At 33.1% G+C, this 23,737-nt stretch overlaps 2 protein-coding genes across 2 annotated transcripts; one reads left to right on the plus strand and one right to left on the minus strand.

Annotated features, from left to right (window-relative positions):
* Positions 1–4,066: 4,066 nt before the first annotated feature.
* On the plus strand, positions 4,067–15,106 carry LOC132717539 (uncharacterized). The gene is made up of 11 exons (XM_060701026.1): positions 4,067–5,053; positions 5,614–5,673; positions 5,981–6,033; positions 6,300–6,444; positions 6,936–7,088; positions 9,860–10,354; positions 11,229–11,349; positions 11,790–11,922; positions 12,455–12,566; positions 13,253–13,362; positions 14,341–15,106. Exons 1-11 carry the CDS (start codon positions 4,205–4,207, stop codon positions 14,438–14,440), a joined length of 2,331 nt encoding a protein of 776 aa, XP_060557009.1. The 5' UTR covers positions 4,067–4,204; the 3' UTR covers positions 14,441–15,106.
* A 238-nt stretch (positions 15,107–15,344) lies between these two features.
* On the minus strand, positions 15,345–23,536 carry LOC132717540 (L-proline trans-4-hydroxylase-like). Its single transcript, XM_060701028.1, has 10 exons — positions 23,413–23,536; positions 21,847–21,924; positions 21,281–21,359; positions 20,431–20,512; positions 18,433–18,543; positions 17,977–18,068; positions 17,565–17,652; positions 17,011–17,146; positions 16,508–16,659; positions 15,345–16,019 (listed from the first exon to the last, which is right to left on the minus strand). Exons 2-10 carry the CDS (start codon positions 21,854–21,856, stop codon positions 15,882–15,884), a joined length of 888 nt encoding a protein of 295 aa, XP_060557011.1. The 5' UTR covers positions 21,857–21,924; positions 23,413–23,536; the 3' UTR covers positions 15,345–15,881.
* Between the last annotated feature and the right edge of the window lie 201 nt (positions 23,537–23,737).

Below are 23,737 nucleotides of genomic sequence, written 5' to 3' on the forward strand. Positions count from 1 at the left end.
TTTTGTTTGAGTTATGGCCCTTTAATAATTTTTATGCCCCCGCCATGTAATGGCCGGGGCATATAGTGTTACCCTGTTCCGTCATTCCGTCCTTCCGTCCTTCCATCCTTCCGTCATTCTGTCATTCCGTCATCATCAGTTTCCGTTCATTATCTTAAGAACGGTTGGGCACATTCAACTCAAATTTGACATATGGATATGTCATGAGAAAATACAGGTCAAGTTCGAATTTGGTCATGGTTCGATGATTTTTGGCAGAGTTATGCCCCTTTTACTTTGAAAATAATATGAAATTTCAGTTTCCGTTCATTATCTCAAGAACGGTTGGACACATTCAACTCAAACTTGACATATGGATATGTTATGAGAAAATACAGGTCAAGTTCGAATTTGGTTATGGTTCGATGATTTTTGGCAGAGTTATGCCCCTTTTACTTTGAAAATAATATGAAATTTTCAGTTTCCGTTCATTATCTCCCCAACGGTACAACACAATCAACTTAAACTTGACATATGGATATGTCATGAGAAAATACAGGTCAAGTTCGAATTTGGTCATGGTTCGATGATTTTTGGCAGAGTTATGCCCCTTTCACTTTGAAAATAATATTAAATTTTCAGTTTCCGTTCATTATCTCCCTCAAGGTACAACACATTCAACTCAAACGTGACATATTGATGCATCAAAGGAATGCGCAGGTCAAGTTCAAATTTGGTTGTGGTTCGATGATTTTTGGCAGAGTTATGCCCCTTTTACTTTGAAAATAATATGAAATTTTCAGTTTCCGTTCATTATCTCCCTCAAGGTACAACACATTCAACTCAAACGTGACATATGGATGCGTCAATGGAATGCGCAGGTCAAGTTCAAATTTGGTCATGGTTCAATGATTTTTGGCAGAGTTATGCCCCTTTCACTTTGAAAGTAATATGAAATTTTCAGTTTCCGTTTATTATCTCCCCCATGGTACAACACATTCAACTCAAATTTGACATATGGATATGTTTTTGGAATGCCCAGGTCAAGTTCAAATTTGGTCATGGTTCAATGATTTTTGGCAGAGTAATGCCCCTTTTACTTTGAAAATAATATGAAATTTACAGTTTCTGTTCATTATCTACCCAACAGTGTTACATATTCAATTTTAATTTGACATATGGATATGTCAAAGGAATGGGCAGGTCAAGTTGGAATTTGGTCATGGTTTGATGGATTTTTTGGCAGAGTTATGTCCCTTTCACTTTGAAAATAATATAGATACATCTTAGGAATAAGCAGTTTAAGTTTGAATTTGGTCATGGTTCAATGATTTTAGACAAACTTATCTTTCCTGAATGTTGGAAAAATTTTGAACTTTCAGTTTCAGCACTCATTCTTTTAGCCATTATTTTGGCTACAAATATGCAATATGCTTTTTCTAAAGGTTAAGACTGAATAATTTCAGTGCCTTGAATGTTGTATGGAAATGGTTTGTGTTAACATTGAAAAGTTTTAAGGGCTTTGAACTTAAAATGAAAAAAAAAAATTAATGCACCATCTGAAATTTTGGCTGCATGCGGGGGCATCCGTGGCATGATGACACATTTCTAGTTATTTTTAAAGTTTGTCCAGACTACTTTTCTTATACCACTTATGCAATTTCAATGAAACTTTACATGATTGATCTGTAGCTCAAGTCCTTGCGCATATTGCACAGGTTTTCCGGTTGAATGATTTTTGGGCGAGTTATGGCCCTTTGATAAAAAGGTGTTTTTTTCTGTGTGTTGCCAGATACGCAAAAGCTTGTCCGGACTACTCCTCATAAACTACTGGTGCAATTTTATCCAAACTTTACAGGAATGATCAGTACAAAGTGGTTAGTCTAGTTGTGCACTGTCCTTCTGTCTGTCCGTCTGTCACAAAATTTGTCCCAACATGAAATTGGCCATCATGAGGCGACACATGTGATTACTGATCGCTCTTGTTATCTTATCTTAATTCTTGTATTAAGACATGGAGTATGACTGCATGTAATATTATGAGCCGTGTCATGACAAAACCAACATCCGTACAGTCTGATCAGGATCTAGCTGGTCGCAAACGCACTATGTTGGTTTTGTCATGACACGGCTCTTATGTTGATTTTCTGTAATACATATATATATATTTTTTGTATCTTTATATTTTCAAAGAGAATAAAAACTTTATATTTGGATATATATTTTCTGTCTTTAATTTCAATCATCTGCTAGATATGGTTGGGCTTTGTTTACAGTGAGTGATCAAATTTGTATACATACAGCGTTTATTTATTCTCTACTTTGGGAATGGTGCCGGTACCAGACTGATTGGGGAAAAAGTGCGTTATTTTGACTTAAATTGGGAATTTTTATTATACATTTTTTCAGCTACAAATAAGATTAGTCATCATGAATAAAGACGGCTAACAGCTTCCACTGTCCAGGTAGAACAATTGAGTGGTGATTTATACGAATATGTTGGATTTAAATTATTTCAGAGAAATCTCTTGGCATTGTGGGAATTTTGAATAGCCATTTTGGGAATTTAAACATTGAAAATTGGGGATTTTAATGTCTTTTTTCTATTGGGAACAGTGCCTTTTTAGGGCAGTAGTTATATAAAGAAAAAAACACTGATACATACATTGTATATGATGAGTTATTTATAGAGATTTCATCTTAGTGTTATGAGAAGAACACATGTACCTTTATTATACCTTAATTAATATACAAAATATTGATTGCAAAAGCTATAGCAATACAATTATGTGAAAGTAATAAAATAACCAGGCGGTGATGTTTGGTTTCCAGTAAGAATGAAATTGAAAGAGAACCTGTCAAGAATGCTACAAAAATATTTTATTAGAATGGTTACTTTGTTCTGAAAAAGGTTTAAGCTCAACTGAGTTTAAGTCTTGTTGCTATTGCCCACAATGTATGTCATCACAATTAGCTTTTTATACCCTCCCACACCCTCCCTCTCCTACCACAAAGCAAAGTTGTAAAGGGGTGTTGGTTTATTTGTCAGCAATATGATTTGTTTCTCTTCGGGTAAAAACTACTGGAATTTAACCTTTTTTATAAGGTTGATAGATCGCATTGAAGAAAAGTGCACTTGATATAAATTTAAAAATACATTCAAAATACAATAACTGACCTATATCTATATATTCATGATGTGCTTTTAAAAATGAGGTTAATTGAAACAGGTGTCTGTCTGATTGATATAACCATGCAGCTTAATATTATATTATAAGTAATAAAAGCCTCATAAAACCGGTTATATTGTTCAACTTCTAATGGGGCATATATCTTCATAAAGATCTAAAGCTTATAATTATCTTGCTACAAGGTATTTCAAATAGAATTTAAAAAGACCCTGTTTTAAATACAATTCTGAACATCCAATTTGGAAATATAAACATTTTAAGTTGTAAAACCATGGAGAATAATAATAGATCTATATTATTTAAAGTCTCTTATAAAACAATCTTATTTTCACTCATTCAACACCAAAAAAAAAACTAAAAAAAATATCAGAGACATAGATCTATCTCTGAAAGTTTACATACTGTATTAATTTGCAAATATTTTTTAATTCAGGATTTAAAACAAAAATGAATGAAAAGAAACCCAAAATCTTTCAATGCAAAAAGTAAAAAAAATGCATCCCTCGGGGATCCCATTGGGGCTTGAACCCACCCCCACCATGGAGCTCAGGCAACGAGAAGGCATATTTCACTGGCGGGAAATCTTTGAAAATGTTCACAATGGAAAAAGCCGAAAAGATCCGCCTACCGTTATACCCACGATTTGATGACGTTTTACGCACGACCTTTGGACTGCAGTATTTCGCAATCCTGTTTACATCTTGTGGTGCAATATTTTGTTCTATTTTTGACTGATAAGTTCTTTTTTTGTGTATAAATAGCGGGAATTCATTATAGCGCTATAGTTAGTCTCTTCATTGAGACGGAGCTAGGGGCGTTGTCAGTTGGTTACTTCACAGAAAAGTCAGCTAAGTTACGGGTGAAAAAGTTGAAGAGTTAGTCTACTAATTTTTTAACTTTTAGGCAATAAGTGTCTCAAGTGTACCAAGTTAAACAGCTTTACAGTGGGCAGTTTATATTTTCTAAGCAAGTTATCCGACTGTGAGAAGCTGTTGCGGGGAGGTTCGTCTGTTGCTGAAAGTTTTAACTGTGTTATGCTAAAACGTCCCTGTCATTATTTTAATACAACAGGAAAGTGTCGTTTTGGTAAACATTGTAAATTTGTGCACGATATAGATATTTCACTAAACAAAACCCTGCAGAAAACAAGTCAGGATGAATCAGTAAATAGTGAAAAACCTGCCAGCGAAGAGAGTTATCAACTTACGTCTAAATTTGAACCAGATAATCCAAACAGCAACGATGGAATATTAAATAAAAAGGAAGAGAAATTTGAAGTTAGCCTTTGCAAATTTTATGCAAAGACTCGTTTCTGTAGATATGGAAATAGATGCAAGTATAAGCATGTACTCCCAAGGAAGGATGATTGCCGTCTGAAGGATGAATCACAATCAGAAGTAGATCAAAATGATGAAATTAAGAATGAAAATCAACAAGATAAAGTGCAAAATGAAGGAAAGATAGAGGTAGACAATAAGCAAGAGAAGAAAGCAGAGGTCAGCAAAAAGCATTGCAAGTTTTATAAGAAAGGCTATTGTAGATATGGTATAAGATGCACATTTTATCATGCAGACAAACAAAAAGAAAGAATTGTTTCCAAACAACATCAACCTCCAGCTGATTCTTCAAAAACGTCGGAGAATGTGACAGCAAACATAGATCAGAGACAGGAAGAATCTGGCTGGAGACAAATCAGTAGACCACCTAAAATAATCAATGTTTTCACAAGAGAAGATGTTGACGCAAAGAAGCAGGCAGAATTAAGAGATACTGAAATAAAGCAACTGAAACGTCGATTCCCACCAGAAAATCTTGAAATAGTCTCAGATACTGAAGAATGTGCCAATTTTATCTTCACTTTCTTTCCCACAGATCCTGATTGGGTAAGCATTTATTGTTACCATTTAAAAATTTGTAAGCTGTATTTAAATATATTTTATGTAATATATATTAATACCAAAAATTAAATGTAATTTATTTACCCACACATTTTATATAAAATTTTGATTTCAATTCAGTTTAACATGCATGGTACATAGCAGAGGCTATCTATAGGGACATATTTCTGATTTTAGCTAATATTGGTCAGATGCTGTTAAGTCATAATTCTTGCCAGGAAGAACATGAGGCATTTTAGTGGAAAATATGAGCATTTTAAGGGGAAATTTTACCTATTTTGGGCTAGGGGAAACAGCCTTTATTCGGCTGTAAAATACAGTGAAAAAAAACACTGCTAATTCATGAAAATCTATATAAGAGTATATATGGCACATTGCCTCTTCACAATACAGTAACTAGTTTTGATGTCTTGAAATGTTCTATCTCCAAGTACATGTAGTTTAAGATTTCTACCTTTTCATTATAATTGTTCCAAATTTTCTGAAATGAAAATGAAAAATTATATTATTTGAATTTCTAATCATTTGCCATTTATATTTTACAGCCTTTCGATGTGAAATCATTTAAAATTCAAGTTGAGATTGGTCCAGATTACCCATTTAAGGTTTGTTAAATAGATTTTATTTCTTACGTCATAGTCTAAATAGAATGATTATTGATATTCAACGATAAAGTAGCCCTTAATTGTTTTACAAATATCATGACATAGATTATGATATTGTATTATGAAAAGTTAACAGTTACATTACATTATGCAAAGCAAAGAGTAATAAACTTGCTTATTAATTTGCACGTAATGTAATATTTATATAAAATACAGTATGATACTGATAAATAAACATGCACATGTCTGTCAAGACTGTCATATTAGGTGAAGTTTGATGATAAATGAATAACTTTTATTTTTTCAGCTGTTTACTATCAGTGTGTCTCTAGACCAAGATCTCCCAGCTACTGTTCAAAGGTAAAATTAATCTATTTTGAGTCCTTATATTAATATAATTAAATTTGCATTGTATTTGTATGTACAAATGTTAACATTTGGAATTGCAAAGATTGTATGAAGTATGAAGCTTGCACATCCATGTTGAAAGTTTAATTTTTTGTATCAGGAAATCCATCAAACAACACTAGTATACAGATGAACTTTTGCATATTTAAGGCTGAGAAAATCTTATCAATTTTCATGATTTTCACAATGTTATTATCCCTCCATTGCTCATTATTCAGGTATATTGAAGTGTCACTTAGAGAATGGGTTGAAAAGAAAGAGGAAGAGATGAAGAGAAAGAATATTGTGGAGCTTTTGTTTCGACCATTCTTACGCTGGATGGATAGAAACATGGAAACTATTGTAACAGAAGGCCTAAAACAGGTAAGTGTTGAAGGTTTTACATCAAGCTCTCTTGCTGGATGCTTTTAAGCCACTGTGAAAATGATAAATTGAATTTTCTTTATGGTGGTGAAATTCAAGCCTGAGGAAAAAAACAATAAGAGTCGTTTGTTAAATGTTTTGCCTGAAACAGTTATAAATGGTGTAGGTTGAATCAGATGTTGAATTTACATGACTGTTGTCTTTGTAAGAATTTTGTTGATGGCTTATTTGATAATGTTTAAGTCAAATCAGCATTGGAAAAGTAATCTAATGATCGCTAGCCATATGGGTTCTAACCCCGACAGGGGCCAGCCGTTGTTCACTTGAGCAAGAAACTTTACACTCCTTGCTCAGTACTGGTTGGTTCCAGGAACGGATTCGAAAGTGTGTCTATAAGCTTATAGCTTCCTACACAATCGAACTAAAATAAATTCTGTATAAACCAAATCGGCATCATTAAAATCCTGAATTTGAACTTTCTTATTTTCCAGCTTCGGAGAGAATTGGCAGCTAAAGCTGCGGGACTTCAGTTTATTTCAGCTAAAGAACTTCGCAAGGACTCGAATCACCAAGCTTCCAGTGAACCAGATGACTCATCTGATGTTTCTGAAAAAGATTCTAGAAGACCTGTCGCCTATCGCAAGGTAAGCATTAATTGATCTAAATGTTAATGATATAGAACTGTTCGTGCAGGCTTTGAGTGTATAAAGATTTGTATATGCACCTTGTAGTTTACAAAATTATTGTTTGAATTTTGAAAAAAAATAATTTCAAAATACCTGTATCTTGTAAATGTATATTTCCTGAAGACCTATGCATGAAATCATTGTTAAACGCTTAAAATAGCAGCATAATGTTTTGTTCAGTAACATTTCATTCTGTTTATGTACAATAGTCATATATGTTAAATTACCGCCTCCGTGGTCGAGGGGTTAGAGTCGATAACTTCTAATCCAGTTACCTCTCTGGCGTGGGTTCGATCCCGGGGAGATGCTTTGGTGGTTTAGCGCGGAGGAAGGTAGTCTAGTACTGGTGTAACTCTCCAGGAACGATGGTTAGGAAACTACCCGCCTATATGACTGAAATACTGTTGGGAAAAGGCGAAAAAATGAAACAAACAAACAAACAAAATAACAGTAAGTGTGATCGTGCCTGAAAAAATGCATGGAGGGGCACCATGGGTCTTCCTTCACCAGTAAAGTAGGAAAGAAGCAATATAGCCTATACTGACTCTGTGTTTGTGCGACATAAAACCCAATGAAAAAATAATCTTTGTTATAAATCCTCCTAGAATGAACCATGAGATTATGGAAACAACATAATTTTACTTTTTATAAATATTTTATAAATATTTCATTATAATTGAGCCGTGTCATGACAAAACCAGCATAATGCGTTTGCGACCAGCATGGATCCAGACCAGCCTGCGCATCCGCGCAGTCTGATCAGGATCCATGCTGTTCGCTATCAGTTTCTCTACTTGTAATAGAGTTGGTAAGCGAACAGCATGGATCCTGATCAGACTACACGGATGCGCAGGCTGGTTTGGATACATGCTGGTCGCAAACCCATTATGTTGGTTTTGTCGTGACACGGCTCATATATAGCTTCATACCCATTAATACAGTTGAAAACAACCAAGACAAATCACTTGCATTCTGAGCATTAGTTGTAACTATAAATAATTGCTAAATAGATTCCAAAAAATTATATTAGCAATTGAGTTCAATATATTTTCTTTATTGTGCAAATCAAGCTAAGAATTACACTAATAATCAATTCTCAATTTTATTAACCAGGTTTTCAACGAATTCGGGTTATTGTAATGCCGAAGTCGGGGGGCGGGCGTCAACTTTTGGTTTCCGCTCAATAACTTTAGTTTGCTTTGGCCTATTGACACCAAACTTGGTGTATGGATAGCTTATATCAAGAGGCAGCTTGGGATTGCTACCCAGGTGTCTGTGATCAAGGTCAAGGTCACTGTTACTAAAAATAGAAATTCAGTTTCCGCTCAATAACTTGAGTTTGGTTTGGCCTATTGACACCAAACTTGGTGTATGGATAGCTTATATCAAGAGCCAGCTTGGGATTGCTACCCAGGTGTCTGTGATCAAGGTCACTGTTACTAAAAATAGAAATTCAGTTTCCGCTCAATAACTTGAGTTTGTTTGGCCTATTGACACCAAACTTGGTGTATGGATAGCTTATATCAAGAGGCAGCTTGGGATTGCTACCCAGGTGTCTGTGATCAAGGTCAAGGTCACTGTTACTAAAAATAGAAATTCAGTTTCCGCTCAATAACTTGAGTTTGCTTTAGCGTATTGACACCAAACTTGGTGTATGGATAGCTTATATCAAGAGGCAGCTTGGGATTGCTACCCAGGTGTCTGTGATCAAGGTCAAGGTCACTGTTACTAAAAATAGAAATTCAGTTTCCGCTCAATAACTTGCATTTGCTTTGGCCTATTGACACCAAACTTGGTGTATTGATAGCTTATATCAAGAGGCAGCATGGGATTGCTATCCAGTTGTCTGTGATCAAGGTCAAGGTCACTGTTACTAAAAATAGAAATTCAGTTTCCGCTCTATAACTTAAGTTTGCTTTGGCCTATTGACACCTAACTTGGTGTACGGATAGCTTATATCAAGAGGCAGCTTGGGATTGCTACCCAGGTATCTGTTATCAAGGTCAAGGTCACTGTTACTAAAAATAGAAATTCAGTTTCTGTTCAATAATTTGAGTTTGGTTTGGCCTATTGACACCAAACTTGGTGTATGGATAGCTTATATCAAGAGGCAGCTTGGGATTGCTACCCAGGTGTCTGTGATCAAGGTCAAGGTCACTGTTACTAAAAATAAAATTCAGTTTCCACTCAATAACTCTAATTTGATTTGGCCTTTTGACACCAAACTTGATGAATGGGTAGCTTATATCAAGAGGCAGCTTGGGATTGCTACCCAGGTGTCTGTGATCAAGGTTAATGTATTTAGTTTTCATGTAATAACTTGAGTTTGCTTTGACCTTTTGACACCAAACTTGCTGAGTGGCAGCTTTGGATTGCTACTTAGATATGCGGGAGCAAGTTCAAGGTCATTTGCTTACAATAGAATTTTCTGCTTCAACCCAATAACTTCAGTGCACTTTAACCTATTGATTGCTGTCACATAAAAACTTGGCCGTTGAAAACCTGGTTTTCGTCGCATTGCGGCACTTCTTGTTATAAGTATAGATTATATTATCCTAACAATTTCATATTTTATTTTTTTGAAGCATTTTTTAAAATTAATTCCAAAATTTTTAGATATTTAAATGTCAAGAAAATTTATACAACATAACCAGTAGCTCACTGTTTTTATTATAGTAACCTCTGTACAGAGATGAATAAGAGAGATTGAATTTTGATGTATATTTCAGAGTGATTATGTACCAGAGGTATACAAGACACCTTCGGCTACGAGCGATGGTAGTGCTGATGATGATACTGATGATGATAGCAATGATGATGAGGATGGTATTGATGATAGCGATGAAACAGCTGGAGATGATAAAGTTCATCAGAGACCTAAAATCGATGTCGACACCGAGCGAAGCGGAACTGAAATATCTTTCAGGAACATGCAGATCTGGTATTGTACAACGATTATGGTTGAGAAGCTCCGGTTAACAGTTCAGTGTGACAGATGTAAAAACCGGACCGATTTTGTAACTCCACCGAATCGTGTCAATTCTGTTGCCTGCAGTAAATGTAACAACTCCCAGCTGGTTGTATTCAGACCTGTTCTTACTCATGCTTACTCTAGCACGTTCGGCTACCTAGATTTAGATGGTTGTACAGCTTTTGATGTAATTCTTCAGGATTGTCATTTCTCGCTGGGATGTGTGTCATGTAGCAGGGATATTCTTGTTAAGGTATATATTGGAAGAATGTTTAATTATCCGACATTACTTTTATAATGGTTCACAGAGTGGTTTGGGGGGGGGGGGACAACCTTTCACACCAACTGTTTCTGTTAAATTGCCATAGACAGGGTTCTCTGTGATCCATGATCCAGCATCCTGGTACTAAGGCCCCCACGATTACACGTTTAAACGGATTCGTTTCGATTTTCATTCATAAACGTTTACGATTTTGTTTACCGTTTAATCGAAATGACCATATTGTCTTACAAAATTTCTTAATCATTGCCTGTAATCATGGATTATATCAATTCTAGTGGTTTATTCCAAAGTAAACAAACGGAAAATGGGTGTTTACAACCCTCCACACAGCATTACCGAGCAAAATTGCTCGTGACATAATACATTTTTGGTAAAAAATGGGGTTACAATGCAAAAATTGTGTGCTGACTCAATCGTGATGAGCCTTGCACATTCTTTATTTGTACATGTATTAAAAATAGAAAGAAAGACATCATTTGGCGACTCAAGTACATGGTGTGTATAGTACATAGAGGTACCACCGTTTAAACGGTATCGTTTCGGTTCTTAGCAGTGGTGTAAACGTTTACAAAAAATTGTAAACGTGGGAGCCTTACCTGGTACGCATGTTTATTGCCACTGAATGTGAAGATTTCATAGCTGGCAATCTACAAGGACTCATATCTTTAAAATCCTAGTGAGAACCATGCTTAGAATAGATGGGTAATTTAATGTAGCATACACTGATAATTAATGTTACTTAGAAAGTTTATAATCATTTAATTTAGAAACAAAAGAACTGAATAAAATAAAATTAAAAAATTCTAATAATGATGTTCAATATATTTTTGTTTTGTATCTTCAGTCATGTACAGCAGGGCGTGTAATGGAGGTGTATTGTCGTGGATGTCATACGAAGATGAAATTTGCTGCAGATTCAGTCAAACTGACTGTATTAACCAGTGATGGCGTAGATAAAGCCAAGTGTAAGTTTTTATTTTATAGGAATCTGTGATACACATAATGAATATGCTTATAATAAGTAACATTTTGCTTATAAGTAAATAACATTTTGCTTATGAGTAACATTTTGCTTATAATATGTAATATTTTGCTTACAAGTAACATTTTGCTTATAATAAGTATTATTTTGCTGATAAGTAACTTTTTGCTGATAAGTTATATTTTGCTGATTATAAGCAATAATTTGCTGATTATAAGCAATAATTTGTTTGTTATTTGTAGAAGTTTGCTTGTTGATGTTAATTATACTGTTCATTATAAAGATTTTTGACAGGTCACATAAGCTATATGCCCTATATAAATGGTTGTTTGCATATATAACCCAACCTGTGATTTTACCTAAATGTTATACAGTAAACATAAACTTTAATTTAAGGAATCATTTTATGATTTCTATTTATAGTTTCTGGGAAAGTTCATACAGTCGGGGTTAAGAAGAATCAAAGAGTTTTAAAAGATCCAGCAATACAAGAAGGTAAACCACTTCCAAACAATGGAGCTTGCAAACATTACAAGAAAAGCTTTAGGTGGCTGAGGTAATAACTGTTGTTTTACAGCTTTGTAGCTATACCCACTTTTAATGTTTTGTTTAAGATTTAGAAATAAATATTTTGGGATGGTTCACTCAGATTTGTCAAATAAAGCATTGGGTTTTATTTTGTAGTTGAAAACAGCTGCAAAATTTCAAAACAAATTTGTCAAAGGGTTCTCTTATTGATTTTATTATAAAATTGAAAAAAGATATCAATTATACAAAACCTTTACTGTTTATGGAAATTTGAGTTACTTAATTACCCACTCATATAGTATTTTTAGAGCTTTAAAGAATAAGGTGACTTCCTTTTTGGGTCCAAAGGTTAGTTATTTTTTTTTGTCTAAATTAGTAAGCCTCTTATTTTGGGGTGTGAAATCGGGTTTTAAAATTTTTATTTTACTATTCCATTTTGGAAATTGTGTAAAACATTTATATGATTAATCTTAGTACATGATGAAATAGAAACTGTATAATGTAAATTTTCACAGCTTGCATAGTTAAGAAGAAATACTGAAATGATCATTTTTATTCAGATTCCCATGTTGTGGTAAAACATACCCATGTGACATTTGTCATGATGATAAAGAAGATCATGAAATGAAGTTTGCTAACAGGATGATCTGTGGTTTCTGTTGTAAAGAACAGGTACTTAACTGTTAAACTTTATTTCATATTAAATATTATATTGTGATCTGGTGTAACCTCTCTGCTGACCATCAACAAAAAGATTATTTATATACCTCTATTTTCTAGATAATGCAAATAAATTTGGAATATGGCTTGACTTTAATAATGTTGAAGTGTGCTTGAAATTCAAAAAGGTAGTAGAGTCTTACAAAAAAGGAAGTAATGCCTAACTGAATTTTCTCAGACACAGTCCAGCCCCAAAGCTTAATAGGGAAAGCATCAGACTTGTAATCCAGGGGCCACTGGTTTGATCCTCATGTGAGATGTAATTTCTCCATGACTGTTGACTTGGATATTAAGTCTAATGGTCATTTGTCTCTTGCTGCTGATTCAAAAATCAAGTATAATTAGTAGTTGGTCACTGGCGGAAAATTGGTTATTACTAGTTAGTGATCCATGAATGACAGTAAGGTGGACTGACCACGAGATATGACCAAGCACAGTTAAAATTGGCAAACGGTTAAAACAAAGAAATGTATAAGGCACAGTGAGGTCCTTTTTCGAACAGATAATAGCAATAGACCAGCAGAAAAACATTGCAGCTTGATTAGATCTTTTGGGTCTTTTTTATGTAGTTAATTGGTGAATAGTTATGTATGCTTGTATAAAATTTTTTTTAAATGTTTACTGTTTTCTATTTATAGCCTTTTGGTGCGGAGAAGCCATGCTCGAGCTGTAGTAGTGCTCTAACCAAAGTTCGAACCTCTCACTGGGAAGGTGGTCGTGGATGTAGAGATAAAATCTCCATGAGCAGGTATAAACAATTCATATATAATTGATATTACTAAAGACAATCTCCTGATTTAGATGAATAATTATAAAAATCTATATATCAAGGGTTGATGTCAAAACTGTTGTAAGTTCTTCTTTTCTTTAATTCATATAAGTTAATGCAGTTTTGCAATCAACCCTCGATATTTGCTTCAATATAAGGCCTGTTTGTCCAGACCTCTTGAAACTTTGCTGAAATATATACATATAGGAAAATTAGGACCAGCAAGTGCTGATGCTTATTTAATACTACTAAGCATGGGTGTATTTCAATAAGGAATTGATGATTTGTGTCAAATTCATCAAATTTCATTTGTGTTACTGATTTATGGCCCTTTATAACTTAGAAATTGTCTTGTTCTTTTTTGTTTAAAAAAAACCCCTCTGTTTAGAGATTTCTCTCATAAAGCAGGGGATTTCAAATCATAAAATTTGTCAATTCTTCCACCATTCTTTCTAATGTTTCTTCAACGGACCTTTTCTTTATGAAATGAGCCGTGTCATGACAAAACCAACATAATGGGTTTGCGACCAGCATGGATCCAGACCAGTCTTCACATCCGCGCAGTCTCATCGGGATCCATGCTGTTCCCTATCGGTTTCTATACTGGTTATAGAGTTTGTAAGCGAACAGCATGGATCCTGATGAGACTGCGCGGATGCGCAGGCTGGTCTGAATCCATGCTGGTCGCAAATCAATTATGTTGGTTTTGTCATGATACGGCTCAAATAATGTATTGGATGCATCCAGAGATTTCCTTTATTACAATAGCTTTACAAAGCTGATGTGACTTTCCTTTACAAAGCTGATACTAGTATGTCCTTAGTACAGAGAAGAAAACATTCTTATGAAAAACCTTAACAAAGTCTGTACATGTTTTACTAAGAAGAATGAGTAGTTTTTGTGATACATGTACATTTATAAGAAGTATAGTACATGTATATTGTAATTGTTTTACAGGGGAGATGGCAAGAAGTATGTCAACCTGAACAAGACTGTGTCCAATAAATCCAAGGAGAAAAATAACGGCAAGAAAAACACAAAACTCAGACATACATAGAGGATAGGACATTTATTGTAAAGCAAAAATAAAAGTTTTGGACTTTAAAAACAGTTTAATAATAAACTTCATATGTTATGTAAATAGAAAATAAAATTATAATTAGATTTTGAGCTTTATTGATGTGTACCCTATAATTAAATCAGAAAATAAAGATTTAATAGTGTATATCTTTTTCAGAGATTTTGTTGATATACAAATTAATTTTGTGTTTGAGATTTGTCTTCTTTTCTTTGGTTATGTTATAATTTAAATTAATTGAGTCAGTGTTAATACACAGTTTTGCTTTTTACTTTCTTTAACATCAATTCTATTTCAAAGCAGGAGATAGTTTTACTTTTAGGCTATTTGGGGAAAAATATTGACATAATTGGATAATTTTTAAAAACATAATCAAATATGTATTTAATATACAAGTTGTATTTTCACTTTTTGCAAGACTGTTTTATTTGCATGATATTAATGCAGTTATTGTTTGTGTTATGCTGATGTGACATTTTGCTTACTCTTAAAGACTAATAGTAACATCGTATGTCATTTAACATTATGTTGTATATTTTCTGTAAAAGTAAATCAGTTATTATTATAAACGTAATAGTAAATTATTTGGAACCAGTAGCATTCACAATCTTTGTCAATGTATTTAATAAAACTTACATAAGATAATAGTAGTTTATGTATCAATGTAATTGTCATAGGGGCATTTTTGGCCGAGTGGTTAAGGTTGCTTACCTCTCACTGCAGTAGGTTTGAGACGCCCCAGCGTCTTTGAGAAATGTTTGTGAGAAAGCTATCTAGCCCACAGAACATCGATGGTTCTAGTCATGTGCAGAGGGGCACCTGAGGTTTTCCTCCACCAGTAAAGCTGCCATTACAAAATGAGTTTAAACAACAACGTAACAGATTCAGATTATATTCACATTTTATTGTTTGAAAGTCAAATGCTAAAATTAATGTAGTGATCTCTATTTGTTTATTTACATCCCATACAGTTAGAATATTATAATGTCTAATTTATTCAAACTGCATTTGATGAATTCATTAACATGCTTTAGTTGAAACATTTTATTCCAGACCATACCCAAATACATAATATATACATGCACATACATGTGTAGTTTTACATACATTCATGATTTGATAGAATGACTTCAATAATTTTTAAGTTTATAACGACATTGGTTTGTAAGAATACAAGATATAGAAAAAACATTGTCCCATACACAAGCAAGAAACGATATAGGTAAAAAAAAACAAGCGAGTGACGAGGGCGGGAGTGACTGAGGTTGTGAGTGAGTTACTTCACAAATGTAAACATGTAAAGTAAAGAATTAAAGTGAAGTACAGAAAAGTAGGTAAGGAGACCATACTTAAAATGTTTTAGATTTGAACTTGATTCCCCCAAAAATACTGGATGCGTACATATATACATGTATTTTACTCATGTCTCCTGTTCGAGAGGTCTAAGACTGTACTGTGAGTACAATTTACGGTCCTCCTCATTTCCTATTGGATTAACAAATTCTTTGCCACTAAAATCGGTGTAATTCCGACATGTTTTTATTTCAGAGTCGGGTACCTGAAATAAATGAACACAATAATTTTACTTAAATAGTGACATGAGCAAAAACATTCTCTCATATGTAAAAGAAATAAAATGTGTAGATCCAATAAGCCTTAAAGAAGGCAGCAAAGATGGTGGCTCTCAACAATATGTTTTATACATGTATCAAATTTAAAAGTCAAAGGTTCATTGTGGTTGCATTGTAGGTATACATAATGTAAATGAAGTAATTCATAGAATGCCAATTAGCATGAATGATTTCTAAATGGACCTATCCGTTTTCCTGGCAAAACTGTTCATTAACATTTATCTAGCTAGGGTTAAACAAAGGTATAATTATCATAAATAACATATCTTGGATGCAATTTGCGATGACGCCATCCCGGCGTCTGATATATTAGTTTTTAGTCTTACAAATTGTAAATATTTATCATAAAAATATATATTTCTTTAAAGTTTCCTGGGAAAAAACTTCTTTAACTCTTACACTGTAATATACATACTTTATGAAGGGGCGTGTATGACGGATGATGGTGTTTCTTGAAGGAGGAGTTACTCCGCCTATTATAGCAGGCAACAAACGCCCATCTTCTCAAGTCGGAGTCATTAGGGTCACTGGTATGCAGTAGGTTACAATGTTGAAAAAGCACATCTCCTACATAATGATAAGAATAAAGAAGTTGCATGAAATCGAGAAAATTTGGTGAAGGAAACAAAATATAACGACATGATCGATGTTAATGACATGTTTTGTTTGTTTTCTGGTTTTAATTCCGCATCCAAAATAATTAAACAATCGATGTAAAAGACAAGTTGTTGCGTTTTTTATTTATCATCTTCGTTAATTTCAAAATCAAGGCATTACAAAAACTTGTAACATCAATTATTGATCATAAACATCCTTTCATTTATTGGTAATTTTATAATATACCGTGCGTCATGTGTAGAAAACAAAAAAGTAATGATATTTTTATTCGTAAATTGAACAAAATAAATTAAATCTAACCTGGTTCCATCTCACAGTAAAGATGGGGACATACTTTCTTGAGTTGTTCAATGCGTTCAAGGTCGGCCTCAGACTGCATGGTACCAGAACCAGCCCCGTGGTCTATACGACCACATTTATGTGAACCTTTCAACAACTGTAATTACGAAATTTTCAGTTTTTATGTCATCATCGTTTAGAGTATATTGGTCAGAGATTTTATATATTTACTCGGTGTTGATTGACGTCTTAGTAATTTTCTATATTTCAAGTCTTCAGTTCATCTTTTGTTAAGCTCTTTTTATAAACCTATATTTTGTTGAATTAAGAGCAAATTGGGTGAAATACAAGTACATGTATAGATTATTTTAAAGACTGCAACACAAGTCGACTTTTCACTACTCGATACGGGTCGAATAGTTTGTAAGTATATACCCTAATGTTATATAATTCTACTTAAATAAAACAAACAAACAAACAAACTCTATGTTTCACAAAATATAGATGAGAAACATTTTGTTGTTGCAAACCATAAGACCGAACAACAAAAAAATCTATAGACTTCTGACACCAACCTGTAGGCAACTGTTTTTTCTGGTAGTTTTATCCAAAGGCATCCAAACAGTAATCATATCCGGGAACAAGTTCTGTTTATACCAATATCTTAAAAAAAAGAAGTATAACGAACACTTTAATATATATTGTTATATTTATCTTTCTTGAATGACAAAAATCTATTGTTTCAAACTATACACAATGCTCATCGTTTCTTATTGTACTAAAGCAACGTAAAATTTCTAAAAAGAAACACTAGAATCGAATTTATTAATATTTTAATGATTTCCACGCCCAAACATACGACCTATTTGAAGAGTGTCTGCAAATTTCCTCACTTTTATGGTTTATCGAGTTTTATTTTGATACCTAAAGTGCAATTAGACCATTTTCGCCGGCAGTCTTGAATGTTTTTGTGAGACTAAAACATACCCATAATCTTGATGCCACACGTGGCGCCCTCCTTCATTAGCGTTTTTCAGTATGAACTTCCCGTGATAATGATACATCTCTCCACCAACTAACTGCATATACAAGACAATGGAATGTTAATTAAAAATCACCAGTTTCGTCAATTGAATCAAATTAATTAATTGATTACAAATTAATTAACTGATTGATAGATTAATTAATTGATTTAATTAAACCGTCCACCATTCTATGAAACTATTGTGTCAGTCAGTTGTAGAGCTACATATAACACTCTATTGTATGTCAAAATTTGAAACATCGCTAATAAATCTCTAAACAATATTGTACAAACCATCAATAATTTTTCATATAACCAAGATAATTTTTAAATAATACCATTTTCAAACAGTTAATGTTGAAAACGACCAGCCTATTCCACTACCATAATATTTAAAAAAAAAAAAAGAAGAGTTTTGCCTTTTCACAAGCGTTGACAATTTTCTCTGATCTCGATACTATTCCAGTGACATCATTTCCGGGATGACAATACAGAATACGCTGTATTTTATGACCATCAGGTTCCAGCGTCTAGCAGTGAAAAAAAAATATGATTAAACATCGTTTCCTCATTGTAACACATGTAATATTAAATATAGAATTTAGAATTTCATTTACAATTTATAAATGCACTAATATATAGAGGATATTCAAGTTTCTTCTATAAATACAGGATTTATTTTCATCGAGTGAAAATAAATATTTCACGAGTGGCAGCAGCCACGAGTGAAATATGATAGTTTACATACCACAAGATGAAAATAAATCCTGTATTTATAGAGAAAAACTTGAATTTTCTGTTTATTATATACTTTTTTCCCTTTTAACCTCATGAATAGGAAGAATTCCCTTTTAATTTTGTTCATTAGCTGAATTTAGAAGAAAGTAGTCCGGCAAGACACCAGTGAAAATACGGAAAATATGTTTCACTGTAGTGAAAAATAAATTTTACAGTGAAAATACGGAAAATAAAAATACGCATTTTATTTCATCAATACCGGTATTTCTCAATATTTCATTTATAAGAATGTAATAAATGTTTCTTATTGTTCATTGTACCTTGCCTATATAGATATTTTTGTAGTCTAGATTATTATATGGTGCAATACTAAACAATCGCTTAAAGCTGACAAAATTGTAGTATCTCTATTTAAAAAAATGAAATCCAATTTAAAAGGTAATAGTTCTACTAAATTACACTTCAATTTTGTTAAATGCTAAATTGGTTTCTATATATTTCGTAAATCGGAAGATTTAAAACAGGCGAAGTCACACTTAATGGTGATTATATATTTTTTTTATTTTTTACCACTCATAAATTAAATTTAAACAAGCAATTATCATAGTATTGCAAGCAATCCATAAGTCCCCTACCAGTAAGAGCCCAAGCAACATTCTGAAGGGCCATTGGCCATTCACTTATGTTCCTATTTAAATAAATTTGTTGAAAAAGTTCTCTAAAAGTGATCACAGGAAACAGTTTTTATGTACAGACAGACAGACGGACTGAAGGACACTCTAAAGTTATTTTTTAAACATCCCTGTTATCAAAATATAACATTTTTAAAATCCTATCATGATTGAAGAAGTTGGAGTAAAAATTACCAATTTCTCAAAAAAAAGTTCAAAAGGGGCATAATTCTGGATATAATCTTGCTAGAGTATTGAATATTCACAAATGTTGAGTGATAATAAGAAACATTTATATGAAGTTTGAAGTAGATACATTCAGAAAAAGAAGTTATGAAAAAAAAACAATGTTTTTTTCATGAAAATTTTGTGTTCAAGGGAGGTAATTCTGATAAATTTTGTGCTAGAGTTGTAAACCTTGTCACATTTTCAACATAGGAAGATAAGAAAAGGATATGCATAATTTCCATACTGCCATCTACCCATATGTCAAGTTTCATAAAAATATTTTCAGTACTTTTTGCGTTATCACTGGATCCAGGTTATGTGTAAAATTTGCCATATTTTCAGTCTATTTGTTGCCATAGCAACCAGAATTTTCAACATAGGAAGAAAAGAAAAAGACGTGCATAATCTCCATACTGCCATCTATCCATATATTAAGTTTCATAAAAATATTTTCAGTACTTTTTGCATTATTGCGGGATCCAGTTTATGTGTAAAATTTGCCATATTTTCAGTCTATTTGTTGCCATAGCAACCAGAATTTTCAACATAGGAAGAAAAGAAAAAGACGTGCATAATCTCCATACTGCCATCTATCCATATATCAAGTTTCATTAAAATATTTTCAGTACTTTTTGCGTAATCGCGGGATCCAGTTTTGTGGACGGATGGACTGACGGACAGACAGACAGACGGACGGAGGGTAAACCTAAAGTCCCCTCCAGTAAACCGGTAGGGGACTAATAAAAATCTAACTATACAAAGTACATTCTGGCGAGTTACCTCATACGCATGTTTTAAGATACCTTCAGGATCATTTAATACTTTCCATATCTGTGCTATTTCTTCTTTATCCAGCAAGTCTCTACATAAATATTTATAAATACATAAAATAGTTGTCTATTTAGAACACTAGTAAATGGACCTTGGCCCAGTACTTTTCAATGATTTAAAAAAATCAACGGAAAGCATTTGCAATCTATTGTACAGTAGTTACTTTGCTTTCAGTGTCAAGAACAAACAAATATATAATAACTTCAATGCTTTAGTAGATCTATCAAATCATTAATTAGACCTTAAGGAAATTTATTTGTCCTCGAAATACACAACCTTTAAGTAATCATATTATTATTAGGCACTAACCGACGGTTATTTCAATGCCAGCAAGACAATATTCTCCCATGTATCCAGACAGCAACTTGTATAACGAATTTATAATAACGGCGACAAGTTAATTAGAAAACCTACCACTTATAATCAGTTTGTTTGTTCGTTTGTTTTTTATTTGTTTTTTATTTATTTATTTTTTTGTTTTTTGTTCTGATTGGCTTAAAGACTTTTTTGTTTTTGTTTTTTTAAAGCGTTTAACGGACACGCGAACGCTGCACAAAAAAGTAGATCATCATAGCAATGTTATTTTAATAAAACTTTTTTTTTTGAAGTTATGTCATTTGAATCGAGAAATATACATAAGAACAAACCTTTATAATTAATTCTATGCAACAGACTACGATGTAGAAATACAGTGTAACGATTGCTTTTCATGCGCTCTTCAGTTCTTCACGACATCGTATACAAAGTCTTTAAGCCAACCAGAATTCAAGAAATATAAATAATCATATACTAAACTTACTTGACAACTATAAACCCATCGTCATCGAAACGTTTTTTTATTTCATCAGTGACTTTGAATTCACCTTCAAATGTTAGCACTGGAAATACATTTATTTATTAAAAGTCTCCATGAAAGAAGTTGTTTTTTTCGAACAGTAAATAAAATACGTTACAGGCGGGGTGCACAAAATGTCGGCAAGGGGTAAAGCATAACTCTACAGTGGTATGTTAGAGAAGTTTGGCATTTCACTAGTATTCAAGTGGCGATGGGGGCGAAGGAGTTAATGAGTTGAGTTTTAGTTGCTGCTTGTTACAAAAAGCTTAATTTAAATTAAAATAAGTTAATATTTCAGTATTTTAAGTATTTCAAAAACAAAATAGCTTAATCTCAGGACCCCAACATTGCCTCCTGCCTTCCCAAACCGCACGCACATGCGTCATAAGAAATCTCCTTTTTTGTCAAAAGCAGCATTATGTTTCTATGTAAATCTAGCTTAGTGTAATCGTAATTTATGAAATATCATTGCCTCAAGTGTAAAATATACAATAATTAAACAACTGGAGTAGATTGGGGAAAAAACTTACTTTCAACCATATTAGCTCTATTTTGTATTTCTTGGTCACACCACAAACAGTTTTATCATGCACCTGAGAAATCCATATCTGAAAACCAGAAGTTAACCGGTGTATTTGTCGCGAATTCAGTTCATCTTAATTCTTTATGAATCACAAAGTGAATCATTTGAATTCTTCTACAAGTAAACATAGTGTATAGTTTTCATAAATGCATGTATATAACAAGAGTCACCGCCTAGCGGGGGCATGCTCTACTTTTTTCTATGTCTAAAGTCAAACACATTAGTGGAAGAATATCATAGCAAAGAACTGACATTGACGGTCAGTTAAAGGTCAGTCATTTCCGAATAATTCAACATGTCAGTTTTGTCATATGTGTTCTTTTGAGAAAGTATGAGTAAATAACAAGGTTTTTACAATTTAAGTAAATTTCAATAATTTGACCTTGCCGGTGAAGGTCAATAAAAGGTCAAAGTAATATCAGAATAATTTAACATGTCGGGTTTGTCATTTGTTTTCTTTTATTCACATGATTCAAGTATGAATAAAAAAAATAAAGCAGATACGTTTTGTGTGATTTTGTGTAATTTGAACCTTGGCGGTCAAGACTGATTCAAGGTCAAGGTCATCAGATCTCTTTAACATGCCAGTTTTGTCAAATGTTTTCTTTTTCCTCAAGTATGAATCATTGTAAATAAATATCAAAGTTATGACAATGTAAACAAATTTCAATAATTTGACCTTGACGGTCAATGTCAGGTAAAGAACAAGGCTATTTTTTGAATTATTCAACATATGTGTTTTGCCATAAAGATTTCGAAAAGGTCGAGCTAAAATTATATCCTGTATGTAACTTCGCTACAGAAAATCTTCAGAAATACAGGTAATGCTGATTTTAGTATGTGCGACAACAAAGCAGTTTTTTAAAACCTTTCCTCCACATCCTTAAGCTTTACGGTAAACATGGTTAATTAAGCTTTATAATTCTGTCTTATTTCAAAGAATGAATGCTATTATGAATATTTGATTTTCATAGATGGTATTTTCTTCGTAAATTATTTCTAATTAAAGTACCCACATTGCTCAAAGATGTAGGACTTCAAATATCCACTTAGTCCTACATCCGGTGATACAAGACAAAAGATACTAGACACAGGTTTCCAGTAAGGCATAGTAAATTTTGATAACAATTGCATTTAAAATGTAAAATGTAACTTCGCGTTCATTTTGTATGTTATCCCAATACAATGAACTAAGCACGTCTTTCGTGAAACATTCGACGATGCGCAGGAGAGTATATTGATTTATGCACTAGCGTCCTTCCATATTCATTCAGAGCTAGTCATTATTATTGACAACTATATTACGTTTTGTTTTGTTTTAAATGCCGGAAATCAAAGTGAGGACAACTCCTTACGCAAGCAATCGACAGACATAATTTTATACTGTAAATGCTGTCTGATAATATTGTATAATAATAATATGAAGATCTAACATAAAGAAAATTGGAAATAAAGAACATATTTTATGAAAATTATGAGGGAGATCTAAATAATGTATAGAATTTGTACTTACATGAGTAATTCACTAGTTAGACTGCGTGTTTTATCAAATCTGGTCAAAGTTTAACATTGTCACTTCACAAAGATAAATATGCCAGTATCCTTGAACGAATTAACATAAACACAAGTGAGGACAAGAAAAGCATTGATGCAAAGCATCAAAGGGCGACGCCAAAAGAATTTGATCCAGGTTTGCACCTAAATACTTAACAAAAGACGTGTACTTTATAGCAGTACCATTTCATGTGACCTGGAGGCTTGGCCCAGTTTATGTTGAAACTTAAACCAAAAAGAATAGACTCTGTCTTGCCAAGATGCAAAGACAATTTATAGTCAAT

This window comes from Ruditapes philippinarum, unplaced genomic scaffold (assembly GCF_026571515.1).
Source record: "Ruditapes philippinarum isolate M1 unplaced genomic scaffold, ASM2657151v2 ctg5683_1_1_1_1, whole genome shotgun sequence".
Classification (NCBI taxonomy): Eukaryota; Metazoa; Mollusca; class Bivalvia; order Venerida; family Veneridae; genus Ruditapes; species Ruditapes philippinarum.

Coding starts and splice junctions, on each gene's coding strand:
- LOC132717540 (XM_060701028.1), bottom strand. Junction 20,513..21,280: donor GATGGGTTTATAGTTGTCAA/GTAAGTTTAGTA, acceptor ATATTTATGTAG/AGACTTGCTGGATAAAGAAG. Junction 18,544..20,430: donor TCTTAAAACATGCGTATGAG/GTAACTCGCCAG, acceptor TTTCACTGCTAG/ACGCTGGAACCTGATGGTCA.
- LOC132717539 (XM_060701026.1), top strand. CDS start 4,205: ATGCTAAAACGTCCCTGTCATTATTTTAATACAACAGGAAAGTGTCGT. Junction 5,054..5,613: donor TTCCCACAGATCCTGATTGG/GTAAGCATTTAT, acceptor TATATTTTACAG/CCTTTCGATGTGAAATCATT. Junction 6,445..6,935: donor TAACAGAAGGCCTAAAACAG/GTAAGTGTTGAA, acceptor CTTATTTTCCAG/CTTCGGAGAGAATTGGCAGC.